The sequence below is a fragment of the Galleria mellonella genome, unplaced genomic scaffold (assembly GCF_026898425.1).
Source record: "Galleria mellonella isolate WM207_F2 unplaced genomic scaffold, CSIRO_AGI_GalMel_v1 utg28, whole genome shotgun sequence".
Taxonomy (NCBI): domain Eukaryota; kingdom Metazoa; phylum Arthropoda; class Insecta; order Lepidoptera; family Pyralidae; genus Galleria; species Galleria mellonella.
This window is the reverse complement of record NW_026442064.1, coordinates 5129548-5146461: the sequence shown is the minus strand read 5'-3', so window position 1 is coordinate 5146461 and position 16914 is coordinate 5129548. Positions and strand designations below refer to the sequence as shown.

At 31.1% G+C, this 16914-nt stretch overlaps 1 protein-coding gene across 1 annotated transcript in view; it reads left to right on the top strand.

Annotated features, from left to right (window-relative positions):
* The first annotated feature begins 174 nt into the window (after positions 1–174).
* The window catches only part of LOC113519744 (protein nervous wreck), a 78091-nt gene continuing 61351 nt past the window's right edge, over positions 175–16914 (top strand). Inside the window, exons 1-2 of the mRNA XM_031911436.2 lie at positions 175–323; positions 13357–13500. Coding sequence (XP_031767296.1) covers positions 303–323; positions 13357–13500 — 165 coding nt within the window. The 5' untranslated portion in view covers positions 175–302. The remainder of the gene's footprint in view (positions 324–13356; positions 13501–16914) is intronic.

Genomic DNA, 16914 nt, shown 5'->3' with positions numbered 1-16914 from the left:
TGGGCTCATAGGTACCTTAAATAAATAACTCTAACAGGGAAGTACAATTCTTTATCTATGGTTCGCGCCCTTGGCATTTAGGGGTAAGTACCGTAATGTAAAATAAAATAGGTTGACATATTAGTCTATGGCAAGAGGGTGCCGTAGTTCGCATGCGCGAGTTCCGAGGCGAGCTTGGGCGTGCGACAACCGAGCATAAAACGCGGCAGACGCTTGCGTGCAGCAACCATTGATCCACCGGTGTCCGCGATACCGCTACACCAAGTCGGTCGCGGACGCTGCGGCGACCACCGACTCTCACCATGCAACCCCCACCTAGAAAGGTGAGTGCACCAACACACCACGTTCACTGCAACTACATGACGATACTCAACTCCTCGTCCGTGCTTTACATTACCATTACCATACCAAGCATCAACTTTGTGACACCCAATGTGCAAAACGTGATGGCCAGTGAATGAATTCCGATGCGGACCATTATGTTATTAGACGGTTGCGTAGCCCCACGCCATGAAATTATGTAACTTAAATATTTTGTGCCGAAATACACCACCCTCGTGCTAGGTTCGGGGCTGCCAAAAGCTGAAATTGAGTTAATTGATTGGTACCTATATTCAGCTTACAGGCAGTGCGTGCCCCAATTTATGTTGATTTTTTTAGACAAAAAAAAACAGTTTTATTTATCGCTCCGTGAATAAAAATCTTAAGATAGTTAAATCAATAACATTGATACGCACCTATTATTAAACGTGTTAATAAAAGATGTGTTGCGTGCTTTGTATAAACAGAATTCATATTGTTTAAGCTACAATTAATTTTGATGTTTTCAAATATATAATTATAATTTATTTTACAACAATAATTTAGACTAAAGATTTACTGTTGTTATAGACTACTAATGAAAGATACATAGAAGGTTGGCACTAGAGACATACAAGTTTCGTATCCACATCTCCTCTAAGTTAGCGTTGTAAATACAATTAAAAAAAATTATATATACTTATTTGTAATAGATACCATTCGTGTACCACATGACCGATTTCATGCCAGAATGTGGAGCAATGCCCTATATTTATTATGAACATAAATGTCATTTGTTTATGCCTTAGAGAGGCATTATAGAAGTAATTCTTACTAAAAATATAAATGTGAAAATGAGTGTTTGTTTTGTACCTCTTGGCGCCTTAACGGTTAAGTCAATTGTCATGAAATTTGGCATACACGTATTATATGTGCTGGAAAAGAATATACACCTTTATTTTTTTAATCTTAATAAATTAATATATTCTGGTCTGCGAACGAAGTCGCGGGTAAAAGAGTGTAAACTGTAAACTGTAGTTTTTGGTGGTAATACTATTATTATATATAATAATATGATGTTATCTATTTTTTTATGTAAAATTTTTATAAAATAGATAACAGTAAATTTAAGATTTTGGATAAAACACGTACCTGCATTAATGAATGAATGAGTATACTTTATTTGCATTATACAATACAGGAAATAAGCACGACAATTAATAAATGTAACGATACAGTTGTATAAGTACAGTGAGGCGATCTTATTGCTGTAAACAATCTTTTCAAGACAACAATGTATTAAATGAATTTTACGTAAAATTATATTACTCATATTTGTTTATAGAGAGTTTAATTAGTGAATACTAACAAAACGAACGCCCGAATAATATGTTAACCCACTTTCTAAAACCGTAAAGTTCATTGTTATTGTTCTTCTTGCCAAGAACAACATTTCTTGTAGGTATTTTGAAGAACCTTTCCATTGAGCACCTATGGCTTCAGGAAACTGGTAGTAATTTTGCAATATTTGCTGTGCGTTGATTGAGCATGACAGATTGTTTTTATTTCACACTAGTCGAAATAGTTCATGGGCCAGGATAAAAATTTGCCTACACCCTTTTCCATCCCTTATAGAGCGCACTAAGTTTTACACTAAGTTTCATAACAATTGATTAAGGCGTTAAGAGGCATCAGACAAACGAACTCACTTTCATATGTTTTGTAAAATTATACTGAGATAAAAATTGGTACATCAATGTCACAGAAATTATTTATATATATATATATATATTATATAAAATTTTACCTGGCGACAACTCGACTCACGGAGTTCTGATCCACGTCTCTCAATTAACTGGGTCAAATGAATTTCTTATCTAAATTTCTAAACACAGTTGGCAAATTATTCAAATTCATGTTCGGAACTTAACGTAACGTTTCGACGTGGATCGCACCTCGTCATGGCGCGGCAAGACTGAAGCGACTGGCTTCCTTTACTGAAAACTCGCGCACATCCGACCACCCTCATCCTATATCACCACTAGGTGTAAACTGCGGCTTCAACTACGTCAATTGCTATGGATATTTACATGCCAGAATTTATTTGTATAATGTACAAGGGATTCTAAACCCTTTACAAAATAAGTAATATTATTTTGTAAAATATTGAAGACAAATGCTGAAGCGCACCTTTGCTTTTTTTATGGGTGCTAATGGAATGGTAATCCCATTCACGCTATCGGTATACACCAGCGGAACACCAGTAAAGGATGATAGATGAGGATGAAGCAAATCAGTTAGCCCATCGTGGCGAATTCAACAAGAATTGTTTACGATGGTTTCCAGGGGGAACCGCGTGGAGGTTGACCTAATGGGGCATATTGCTAACAATACGGTTGTCAGACTCCAATGCTAACAATTCCTTTCCCCCCTGTGCAACTTTGCCGTCCCTATGATGTTGAGAGACTACAATTTAATGGTCGTATAATAGACGTAGCCACGACGTAATACTCTAGGCCATTAGTGTTAGCATTCCAACACTATATGGCCGACAATTCTTCGATTTTAAAGCTGCCTCGGCGTTAAGGGTTGTCTGTGGCACCTATTCAATATGTGTTTAAGAGATAGCAGACCATTATTGTCCCATTATTGTTGTTATTGTTGACCGTTATTGTAATATTATTTATGGATTTGTTATTTATCGTAAGAAGTTTAGCGAAGCCGATGAACTGGGGTCGACCCTGCATATATTTATATGTACATTTATGTATATGTATGTGTGTATGTATATATATTTAGCATATATATATATATATATATATATATATATATATATATATATATATATATATATATATATATATATATATATATATATATATATATATATATATATATATACAACTTAGAATGGCAAATAAACTGACGGCCCACCTGATGGAAAGTGGTAACCATCACCTATAGATGTGAGCAGTGCCATGTACATAACAGTATACTACTGTTTCGCCCATGATACCCCCCATTCGTTGCCATTCCTGAGGACTCGGGTGTTATTTCTCTATACGCTGTAAATTCAATGTCATATCCCACCCTTCAAACCGAAACACAGCCTTGCAAACACAACTGCATGCAACAGAGGTGCCCAAATAAACGACTTTGTATGGCCCATCTAGATGATCACAAATTTTACATCAATACAATTAATTCAATTGTCCCATGAGTATAAATGGTAATAAATAATAGTATTGAAGTCTTACTGCTAAATATAAAGTGTTATTATTCCACTATTCAATTATCCCGAAGGAACATATTCATGGATCAAAATAAAATGTAGCTTACATCCTTCGTCAAATACTATATGTATGCCAAATTTTTTGACGATTGGTTGAACTGTTTAAGCGCTAAGAAGTAACAAACAAACTCACTTTCACATTAAAAATATCATTAATAAGGATTATTGTCTACATTCAGCATGTCAATATTCAATGTTTTAACACAGCCATTTATATAGACAATACACACCTACCTACATATAATATTGTGTATTATATTTTTAACCCTTTGTATATAAAATGTTAAATATATCTTATTAGAAAAGAGCGGAACTCATCTGTATTTTCATTTTATAATTAACGAATTTTTTAAATCTCTGTTTTAATAATGCCTAAATCTCTAATCTACCTAACTTTAAATATCAATTTGGAATGTTATTTACAAATTTACGCCTCCCGTATTAAATTTCTGTACTAATTTAATTTCAAAGTTCTCGTCTAGATGATAAACAATATTTCTTTACTTTTTATTAAACCGAACTACTATATATATATATATATACATATATATATATACATATATATACAACCTTTGGGTAGAGAAAAAAACAATATAAAATACATAATATACATTTCGATTTAAATGATTATAACTATTAACGCGACATTATTAACAAAACCAAATAATCTGAAAGGGGGCGATCATACGCTCGACTTTTTATCACATTTTAAATTCAATTCCAAAAAATGTTGTATTCAATTCCATTAATATTTCATTATTAGGCATCGGTCTCGGTCAGTTCTTTTTTTGCTATACGGTTTCATTTTACGTTTTCTTTCTCTTAAGTTTTTGTATTGTGCCTTGTGCCCTTAGATCAGTATTTCCCAACCTTTTTTGTATCATGCCCCACTTGAACATTTCTAAAATTTTTATGCCTCCATACATAATTTTTCTCGACAAAATTTACTCGATGATTCTAATCGCCCAGTTGATATTTTGGTAATGTCAAACGAAATTATACCTAATAACTATTTACAGCATTTTTATTTTTATTTATTTTTTTTGTTAAATTTGACACCGATATCTACTCGTAGCATTGCATTTAAATGGCCCGGAGCAAGAGGGTTAAAATTCTTCGAGTCCATTTTTTAATTGCCCCCCATAACTACCAAATTGCCCCCCTAAAGGGCGTGGGCCCCACATTTTGTGACATTCTAGTTGTAGCCATACTTAGTCTTAGTCGAATGTGACGTGTTCAAAATATGCTCTGAAAAATGTAAGCGAGTCGAGTGTTACTTATTATTTCGATCCCACTGTTACCGCCGACAAAGCTGTTTTGACTTTCCTATTTAATATTTTACCTCTGTGAATATATTATTTTTTTATACATCTTCAGAAACGAGAAGGTTCGCAAGTCGTCTCTATTTTTTTTTATATTCTTTTATTTTTCTTCCATTCCATTTTCATTCCATTACACATTCATTTTCCTCCTTCTCGATCTTGTCCCTATTTATAACGTTGTCCTTTTGTGGATAATATTTTAATTAATAAAAAGTGGTCAGGTAGATATTAAATTGCTCCTTTTATCGATAAATAATTGGACGGATTAACGTAATCAGATCTGCCATCGGTATTCGCACGAAGAAACGTGAAACTCAATTTCATATTTTAATCAAACGCGCTATTTATGGAGATTTGGGTCGAGTCGTCAACAAAGCATTATATAGGTACTTTAAGAAGTTAATCATCAGATATTTCATGGTTTCAGTTAATCGTTTACTGTATTCTAAATAATAATTGTATATAAGTAACATAGATGTAGGTATTTATAGTATCAATTATTGACAAAGATACAAATGCCCACTAAAAATAAGAAGTTTTTTTAAATAATTATTTAAAAACTAAAGTTTAAATCCAATTATCCTGTCGTTTAGTTATTAAAATCTTAGGAAAATTATTTATAGATATAAATATATAATCCTTTAAAATACAGGCATCGACGGTACCTATTATTATTTTATTTGATAGTTGGTTTAGATAGTCTACTAGATTGTGGAGTAAATCTCTAGTGTTAAATAATATTACATTTATATTAGAAAATAGTTTAAACTAAAATAGATTTAGAGATCTCAAACATGCAGAAATGTAATGTGTAAAGTAATACATCCCCCCCCCCTTCCACGTAAAGATGTTTCATACACGCGGTATATTTAAATCTATTATAATTTAAGATTTAAATATTTAAATTCAGAATGCGAAATTGTATGTCAAGCAGATTTTGTTTTGCAACAAGCGGTTTTCTGTTCTTCAAAGAAAAACGACAGCTTCAATCTTCAAAAAATGAATATGGGACCATCCCGTGTGTTAACTGTATCCATTACAAATAGAATTGAGAAAATCAGTTCAGATTTTGCGACGTAATCTCGTAATATCGTCTTAGTTGCAAAAATCAGGTAACTTGAGTACTTCCTTCTTTCAAAAGTCGCTTATAAATAATTTGTATTTGTAAAATATTTATTTTTCCTTTTGCATTGTTTGAATTTGCTATTATTATTATCGTCGTTGATTTGAAACGTTTTTGGTGTAGAATTATCAGGTATTGTAATTATCGAAACTTTTTGTTTACAAACTTGCACATTTGTGAAGTACCTATAAATTTGTATCCCAAAAAAATATTGTTCCGATTTTTGTAAATTTTGTATGAGATCAACAAGTAAACCGTTCCCATTAAAACAACAAAACAGGAAAATACTTTTAAAATTTACGATAACATTTAGTAACGTACTACACGTACATTAAAATTTATAGTCGAATTAAAAACCTCATTTTTTGAGGTCAGTTGGAAACCCTTTCCATTTTTATTACACCGTTAACTGTGACATCTATGAAGCCTGATGGCTTTGGAATTGCATCGACAAAAATGAATAAATATTTTAATACGTTCATTATTTAGTATCTACTTATTAAATATGGACTAATTATTGTATCAAAACATTTTCATTTATTCATGAAACTCTATTTAATCGATTGCTTATATTAATGTATAACTAAGACTATTGTATATCATTATATATCTAGATCGGTGGACTTTTTTTTATACAACTTAGAATTGCAAACAAGCTGACGGCCCACCTGATGGAAAGTGGTAGCCGTCGCCTGAGCAGTGCCATGGACATAACAGAGTATACTGTTTCGTCCATGATACCCCCATGCGTTGCCATTCCTGAGGATTCAGGTGTTATTCCTCTGTACCCTGTAAATTCACGCGATAACCCACCCTTCAAACCGAAACACAGCCATGCAAACACAACTGCTTCACAGTTGAAATACGAATGGGACAGAGGTACCCAAGCAAACGACTGCGAGACTGTATATATATATGATATAGTTATATATCTATATAACTATAGATATATAACTTTATCATAATAACTCATTAAGGACCCACTCAAAGGGTATATAATTGTGCTGCCACTATTAGGCATGAGTAACTTTCATAATATCAGATATAATTATACTGATCAGGCGGTTTCTTAAATTATTATATTTTCAGTCTCTAAATCACTAAATCTAAAATATATATTTTTTTGCGTTCTTGAAAAGTTATCATCTAAAGGATTATATTGTATTGTAGAAAACGTTGATTTTCGTTTTAAAATAAGTTTTGTAAGTAGACATTATATTTTAAGTGCAAGACTAGCCTAAAATATCGTAACTCAAATACGTCTAGTATTAATCTTACAGTTAAAAATCAGTTCATAGAGAAATCTGTTATTATCAACTGACTTCATAAAGAAAGAGGTTCTTCATTCGGTTGTAATTTTTTACGTTGTTGTCTCATAACTTTGTCAGTTAAAAATAAATTGGTTCTTTTTCTAACTGAAAGCATACTTTTACTTACAGATTGGTCCCATGGAAATTTTATCTAAATCAGTTTAGTTTTTAAAACGAAATAACTGGTTTTAACACAATTGAAGTCAGCTTTTTTTATAAAATGCAATCTTAATTTGATTTTGTAATTTGACGAGTAATTAATCATGTATCATATTTCCACATTTTTACAAAATAACGTGCAAAATTTACTCTGTGCGTTACAGCATGGAGCAGCTGACAGATCGATAAGATGATACAAAAATATATATTTAAAACATAATTTATGGACTCGAGATTGTTTTCTATGAAATAATTCTTTCAATAGAATAAATTTCAATTTAATAAAAAGGCAACCAAGTTATATAATGAAATTAATAATAAATTGAATCATTCAACGTATTAATAGATTTTTTATTTGTACTGCCACTGGACATCAGCGGAATGTCAATTATTTGTTTACTAACACAATAGATTGACTTCAACACCAAAAATCTCACTCAATATAATATCCACTCTTACTTACAGGAAAACTGCCAAAATGTCAGCTGTCACCCGCACCATATTACAACGTGCCGAATATAATATGAATTGTACCTATGTCATTGTTATTTCAATGATGCCAAAAAAATACATATGAAAATTCACCGTTAAACGGTTTCACTATTACTGTGTGTACTCACATAATTTTATTCAGCTTTGTCGGTTTTCGGTTTTTAGTCGACAAATTCTCATTACGTAGGATTCGCATAACTATGCGAACACTAAAAAACTTACTACCTAAAAACATCTACCGGTTCCATTCCTTTCCTAACTAAATAAAAACTATCATAATTTTCAAGGTATCGCAAATACACATTTACAAAAACATTTGCGGAGATCTAAAAAAGATACACTTTGCAAAAAGCGACTTTAATCCTGGCAAAATATATCGATTAATCAGCAAGACTAATGTCTACCAATATCATAATAAAATTATTTTTATTCAAAAACTGGACTACTGAATCGACCATGATATTCTAATGTCTATGAGCCTGGGACGGGGAATGTATATTAGATGAAAATATGAATTCTTAAAATCGGTTTAGAAATGACGTAGTTATGAGGTAATAAACATAAATAAGTGCAATCGACCTGAGAAATTTCTGCTTTTTTGAAGTTGGTTAAAAATAATTGAATTTCGTGTCTGCAAATAGGACATTCATTTCCATTTGAGCAACAAAACTGTTTCTTATATGGAAAACAATATCTGAAACCGTAACAAAATCATGAGCCTATCCATTACAATAATAATTCCTCATCATTGTCATCGTCTCCACACATATATATATATATATATATATATATATATATATATATATATATATATATATATATATTTAAAGTCAACCATGCTTGGCTAAGACCCACATGGTTGAACATTTTACCCCCATAAAAAGAGAGATGTTAAATACAATATATATTTAAATAATAATAATACAAAATTATATTTTAAAAATATTAAAATTATTTTTTTACAAAACAAACCAATTTTTACAATTAATTCTGTAATCGATATGTCTTTACTCTGATATTGATACCATTTTAATTTTGTGACGATGAATCTGTCCTGTTTGTGCAACTAAGAAATGTTTGTTGCGAAACAAAATCTACATGTACGAGTAATACACACAGCTGGCAATCACTCAATTGCACGATTTAATTATTTTTTTATTATTTACAAAAAATCTCGCCGTTTATTGGTTTACATGTGTTTTGTATTTACTGTAGCTTTTTTGTGGAACAATATTTTCTTTTACATTTTGAATTATTTATTTAAGAGCGTTCAACAATATTTAATGTTTCTAATTAATCGTTTAAAAATTTCTCTGTTAACTTAGTTAATCATGCAATAATATTTTTATATAAAAATTATATTTTGATGCAAAAAATGTATTGGAAAAAATTCCAAAGCAAAATATGTTATGTGAAGTAGGTAGATACAAAATTTTTAGTTGTATATTTATATGGAATGTTTTCTATGATTAACGTTTTACTTCTCTAGCATAGATTTTTTTAAATAATCAGTTAAAAATAGACAATGGCGAACTGTCAATTGTAATATTTTATATTAATATATACGGTCACGAACTCTGTTTACGACGTGACGTCCTACGTATGCTTATGATTTCTTACTTATGTAAGACGTCATAAGCACAGTTCGTGAGAGTCACCTGTTTGAAATCATCTGCCGATGTGTCCACTCGATTGGAAAAATGTCATAAAGGTTACTTTGAAAATCTGCTAAAGGTAGTGCGACGCGTTTCGCTCAGTATGAATATTGTAATGGGGTCACGGAACCCTTGTATTCTTTACAGAGACCTCACTTTCCTTAGGTCAATATTAACATTTATTCGATACAGATCAGATTAGGTACTTTGCGGTATACATAAATATGGCTACTTTAAAAACAAAATAATTTCTATTTTTATATTTGTATTACGATTATTTTTAGAATTATATTACAGGGAAGAATGATTTTAAAATATGTTTTAACAACTCTTCACTTCAACTCTTTCCTCAGTAATTGTATTTTGCTATTATAATAAAATTGTAACTAGAAGATATCCATATATGGTAGATATTTAAGAAAAAATTTAAAAATGTTGTCTGTTTGTATGTTTGTCATACACAACTTACTGCCAAATTTATATGGGGTTTTCAATATTATATTCCTGAAGACCTATATTAAAATCTAGTTTATGTTTTCGTTTGTTTGTGTATTTTGTCACGATATCTAAAAGTAGTTTATTTGTTAGTTTATCTATTTCTAAAACTACGCATACGAAGCAGCGGGTTAAAAGCTAGCCAACAATAGATATGTATTTGTGTTTATCTTTACTTTTTACTACAAATTTTTAGTTAGATACTAGCTAAAGATACGAAAAAAACATCATTTTGAAAATTCATATTGAAAGATGTAATATATTATTACACTTATAATATGTATTAACAAGCATTACTGAATAAGCTGAGAAATACTTGTCTTACTAATTATTATTATAAATATGAATGAGTTTGTTTGTTACCTCTTAGCACCTGAACGGCTTAAGCAATTGCTATATTTGGTATACACATACTATATAGTATGGATAACGACATAAACTACTTTCTATCTTGATATAATGAATTTATCCCGATCACGCAGCCGATATAAGCTAGTAATAAATAAATACTTAAATAAACTAATAATAGATATCTATAACTATATTTTTTTTAATGTATATAATATAACGGTAACCCTGTCTACGCTAATAGTATACGTTGCCGGAGAACCAGTGAGGGATGATAGGTGAGAATGAAGAGTTAGGTCAGTTAGTTTATCATGATGAATACATCTGGGATTTAGCACGATGGTTTCCATGGGGGACCGGGGTATATTGCTAGCAACAGTAATAGTATCCGTATTATCCGTCCGTATTATAATTAATCTCTTCCACCTACTTTAAAACTATTATAATTTATAAGTGCAATAAATAGAGAATATTATTAGACAGATATAATACCCTTGGCATTTCACTGAAATAAAGATCCGCTTTATCCACCTATCTGTCCATCAACGTATTAAATATTCAGCTGCCCATTCCTGTATTTACAGACAGATATGTATAATTTATTTGTCAGCGCTCAATTCTACTATTACAAATGTGAAATATTGTTCGGATGCTTATTACTCGATCACGTTTAATTTGTGTACATATACATAGATAATACTTAAAAGTGTGAAAGTAAGTTTGTTTTTTTGTTATCTTTTAGTGCTTTATTAGTTAAAGCATACCTAAGTACTATTTAGTTAAAGCACTATTACTACTTTACACGCAGACAAAGGCGCAAGCGAACAAAAATAAAGTCGAATCTTAATCTCGAATGTATTTATTGTAATTTGTACAAGAATTGAATTCATAATGGAAAGTTTAAAAAAAAATCCTTTTTGTATAGAGTCAACAAATACAGGTAAAGCTATAGGATATTATTATTAAAATTCACATGGGTTAAGTCGAGCGATGTAGCTAGTTTTTTTTAATGAAAGATAATGGAATGGTTAACCCGCTTGCTCTAACGGTATATATTGGCGCGGCACCAGTAAGGGGTGATCAGCGAGGATGAAGCAGGTCATTCGGCCTATTGTAATTAATTCAACAATAATCAGAATAGTTTCCAGGGAGAACTGCGTTGATGTCGACCTGATGGGGTATATTGCTAACAATGGAATTGCTAATTCCCATTACTACCAATCCCTTCTCCCCCTGATGTAGTTAGTCATAAAGAAAATATAATTTCGATTTATCCTATACGTGAAAAATTAAACCGTATTATTGAAATGGGTTTTGCATTAATACATTTTGCGTTTTCCTGGTCTAATAAAGTTATTTTTCACGGGCTTCTAAATTTATATACGTAGTAGCAAAAAAAAGTTTGAAAGAATATTTGGTCTCGATTTCGCTACTTCGGGATAAAAAGAGCGTAAACACCAAAACAGAAACTTTATCAGGAGAAATAAAAAACGTGAGTCAAAAAACATTTTGGCGAAAAAGTTTTTGTTTGAAGTGTTGTGAAAATTTTTGTATTTAATTGAATACAATTTAACATCGTGGAATTTAAGTTTGACGGAAATGTATATTTTAAAAGTTCTAACCACCTCAATTATTCAGATTGACACTTGCGTTTATGACCAAAATTTTTTTACGATTGTAGCACTCTCCACATGATACAGATGCGTGTATAAATTTGATATTTGAATTGTTTTTTGTATAAACAAATATAATAAAAGAATGGGTTGGTAAGAATTTTATTTCGTTATTAATTTATTTATAAATTATAAATATATAGATTGGTATAACGTTAAATTTTGAACAAAATTGTAACATTAAATCACTTTCAACAAAAGTGGTAGTTACGTTCTTTCTATACGTAAGTAGCGATAGTTATTTATTTATTTATAAAACGACTTGTCGGACATTACAGCTTTTAACAATTTGCGTGACAATTTATTTCACATATTGTACAATACATTTTATATTAATTAATTAACACTAGAAATAAACTACGTTGCTATCCTGTAAAACTTTATATCAGTAGTACAATGGAATATATCTCTTTGTAAATAATTATTGAGCATATTGTCAAGAAGATACTGTACAAATGTGAGGGGAGAATATTTAGTTATGTCTGTTCTACATCTCGGTAAGACAAAGAAGTTACGATGTCGCTCTCTTAAATAATATTCTGGCGCACATACGAACTGATTATCTTCTTTGTCTATAATATGCTGGAATACATGTTTCATTAACGTCAGTTTACGTCTTGTCTCTAATGTAATGTGGCTACTGCAAACCAGTATATTGTATCTTAGTGAATATTTTTAGCTTGCCTGTGGAGTACAGACTTTTTGGGTGAAATATAAAGGAAATCCATATAACTTTTATTTCTACGTTACACATTAAAAAAACATGTCAAACGCGACTACATTGAAACAATTATAAAATTAAGTTAAAAAGAGTATGCGCTTTCTTTTCGGTATTGATATTATAAATCGAAATGTACTAAATAGACTGCTACTCACTATTTAAGTCTCATATATATATATATATATATATATATATATATATATATATATATATATATATATATATATATATATATATATATATATATATATATATATATATATATATATATATATATATATATATATATATATATATCATGATGACTATGCAGCTCTTATGTGTTCCCAGTCCTGAGAAATGATGTGTTTGTAAAACGATTGTATGTCTGCTTCACAGCGTTCCGCATGGATTGTTAGTTGTCTCATCTAGTTGTCCAACAATATCTAATACAATCTCATCATGAATTAACTATTTATTGTTTCAGAGTAACTACACGAAGTTTCTAAAGAATCTGCACACTGAGCAGATTGCCAAGCTCCACGCTAAAAACCAGCATGAGTGCGACCTGCTGGAAGACCTTCGTACATACACCATCAAGCGGTCCGCTATTGAAAAGTCATACTCGGAAGTAAGTACAATAATAGACTATGGGATCATACATTCCCGTCAATCGAGTTACTACCTAAGCATATGAAGCTGTAAATTTTAAAAGCAATTTTTATTTTAGTATCATAATAATATACCTTTTTATGTAAATAAGAATTATGTAAAGCTGACTGCCCATCTGATGGAAAGTAGTAAGCGTCGTCTATAGACGTGAATTACCATATGCATCACTGTGACCTCATGCGTTGCTATTTCTAGAATTAATATCTTATACCTCTGTCGTCACTCTGTAATTTCTTTGCCACATCTCACTACTCATTAATTCGAATACACAATCGTACAAATAAAGTTGCTTCACGGCAAAAATACGAGTGAAACAAAGACATGCAAGCACACAACATTTATTTAGTCTGCCTCTAGTAAAGTGAATTGTCCATTGGGAATATTTAAAAAGAAAACGTTTTTATAATAATAAACAGGGTTTAAAGCTTAAATAATTCCGCAACTTAAAATAAATAATTATAGTTAACTAAAACATCTCAATAAATAAGTCGTAAAATTCAAGTATCTTAGAACATTCAGTTCATCAGAAAATTTAAGTGTTACCTTTTGGTTGGATGATGGATATCCAGACACTTACATGTAATTATTTATAAAACATTGAGATGTACAGACATGTTTAACCTAGTATTGACTTTATGTTTAGATAAGAATTGGGTTTATATACTAGCTCAGCTGTGTAATTAACTCCTATGGTTTCATTGAATTGTTCCATTTATAGTCTGTTGTCCAAAATAAAATATTTGTTTGTAAAATTTTAACCATTCTAAAATTTATATGTAGCCGAAATATCACTACATAGTATAAAACAAAGTCGCTTCCCGCTGTCTGTCCCTATATATGTCTAGTTCATTAAAACTACGTAACGGATTTTGATGCGTTTTTTTTAATAGATAGAGTGATTCAAGAGGAATGTTTGTATGTATAATATCTGCATAATATAGTAGAGAAAGACTGACAATTTTAAAGGTTTCTAATGTGATGTCGTAAATAAACGCATTTTTTTTTGCGCTTATATTGCAAACGCTGGCTAAACCCTACGAGATAGATCTAAATAATGTACTACAATATTATACATCTTAAGAAGGTTTACAAAAAGTCCGCGATTGTATATGTTAGGGGGATAATTGTGGGTACAGCATTGCACTTGTGCGAAGCCAGGGCGGGTCGCTAGTTAATCATGAATTTTAAACCAAATGTACAACGTGTACAGGTACTTTGAAACATAATTAACGATTCGGAAAGATATTTTAGATAGATAAAATTTATTTAACCTTTAAAGCTTTAAATACAGATTTAATCAGGATGTAATTTCCAAGAACAATTTAAATTTGCGAGTATAAATCTGCAAGTGAAGGTAAGCACAATGGAAATATTATTGATTAACGATCGGGCCCAGATTCGCACGGGTAGACAGAATTTTCGAAAAAATATATACCCTACATTATTCTACGACAATGCAGCTTTATATACAATATAAAAGAATTTTTAATAAATAGTTTGTTTAGTTTTTGAGTTTATCCATTACAAATAAATAATCAAATCTTTCTTCTTTATAAAATTAGTATAGGAATATTTTTCTTCTTAACGAAATTAATATAGTATAAGATCATAATTCGCCGTTGGTGCCCCAGAATTGAATGGGCCAACCCTTCGTTTCCCGTGAGTGTCGTAAGAGGCGACTAAGGGAGGGCGAGGGATAGGCAGCAGCGTCCCTCTTAAAACATTTCTAAAAGCGTAACTGCGGCTGCCAACCCGCCTGCCAAGCGTGGCAACTACTGACAAATTTTCCCTTATGGGGAAGGATAATGTCTAGTAGTGAATGGTTAACGTTAAATAAATATCACAATTTCAATTGAATTATTTATTGAAGAAAAATAAAGTACCAAGTGTCCAATTATAAATTAAACAGTAATTTCGATGCCATCATTAATTTAAATTTATACATGAATTTATTATTTTCTTATTTTTACTTATTCTAAAGATGAATTGTGGTTTATAGTTAATGTTGCAAACTAAGAAAAAATTAACAACAAATCATTTCTGCGCTCACAATAACAATTCCCGTAGCCAGAACTTATAAGGTTTGCTTATAACGCAACTAGTGTATGCGAAATATCAATGTTTATTTTATAATAGGGATGATTGCCTATTTCTGTAGGTATAAGGTTTCTCTTTGTCAAGATACACAGTAGAATTATGACCCTTTCCAATAAACTTTTTTATTCTATCCATTTTTTTTTTGTTTAAGAGCCTTAATACATAATTTATGCTTGAAGCGTGGCAACGTCACATTTATCTGTAAATTTTCAAAAAGAATTTATACATTTTTAATGTTTCTAATTGATTATATAAAAATAACTGTGATAGCGAATTATAAATCGTTAATCATGCAACAATATACTTGTTATTTTAACATCGCTCAAAATTTGGATTTTGGTAGCAAAAAAGACTATTTCTTTGTTTTATTTATTCTTAAACAATATTTTATATTTGAATGTCATAGTAAGTACAATAAAATTCATAAGCAATAGATAAAAAAATAAATGAAATTAAGTACAAAACAATAATTAAAAGCGATACACAGTCAATTTAGAGTCATTTCTTAACATAAATAACATATATATTTAAATTTGCGACAGTTAGAAAGACATTTCTGTTTGGGCTAATTCTGCCTATGTTTTTTATACAACTTTGAGTGGCAAAAAAGCTGACGATCTCCTGATGAAAAGCGATTACTGCCGCCTAAAGACATGAACAGTACCATATACATGACAGAATATACTGTGTCGCCTATGATACCCTTCATGCGTTACCATTCCTGAAGAATAAGGTGCTACGCTTCACAGCCTTACAGACTGAAACACAGACATGCAGACGTAACTGATTCACGGCTGAAACACAAATGAGATAGAAGTACCCAAGCAGATGATTTTAGTACAGTTTCTCTGTATTTGTTTAATATATGCCTAAATTCCTACTGGTGTATATTAGTTTTAAACAAACATACCCTTTTATATTAAATGCTTCAATTGGCGTATCACCCAAGGAGCTTCTATCAAAAATTTTAACAGTCCAAATATTTGGCATATTACCAATCTTTTTCACGAGCAGCCTGTGGTTTGACTACACACGGCGGGCATACAGCGCTCTGCGTGTTCAATACAATAATGTTTTCAGGGTGTTGTTACGGTTGCCACGTTTCTGTAGTGCATCCACAATATTTGCAGCGGCATCGACAGATGACTTTTATGCCATCAGACGTAAACGGATCGCATCTCTTTTATACCGACTGGGTGGCAGCAGTAACAGCATTCTGTGGGCATTGTGTAATAAATACGATAGCCCGATCTTCTTATTCTGGGTCATAATTATT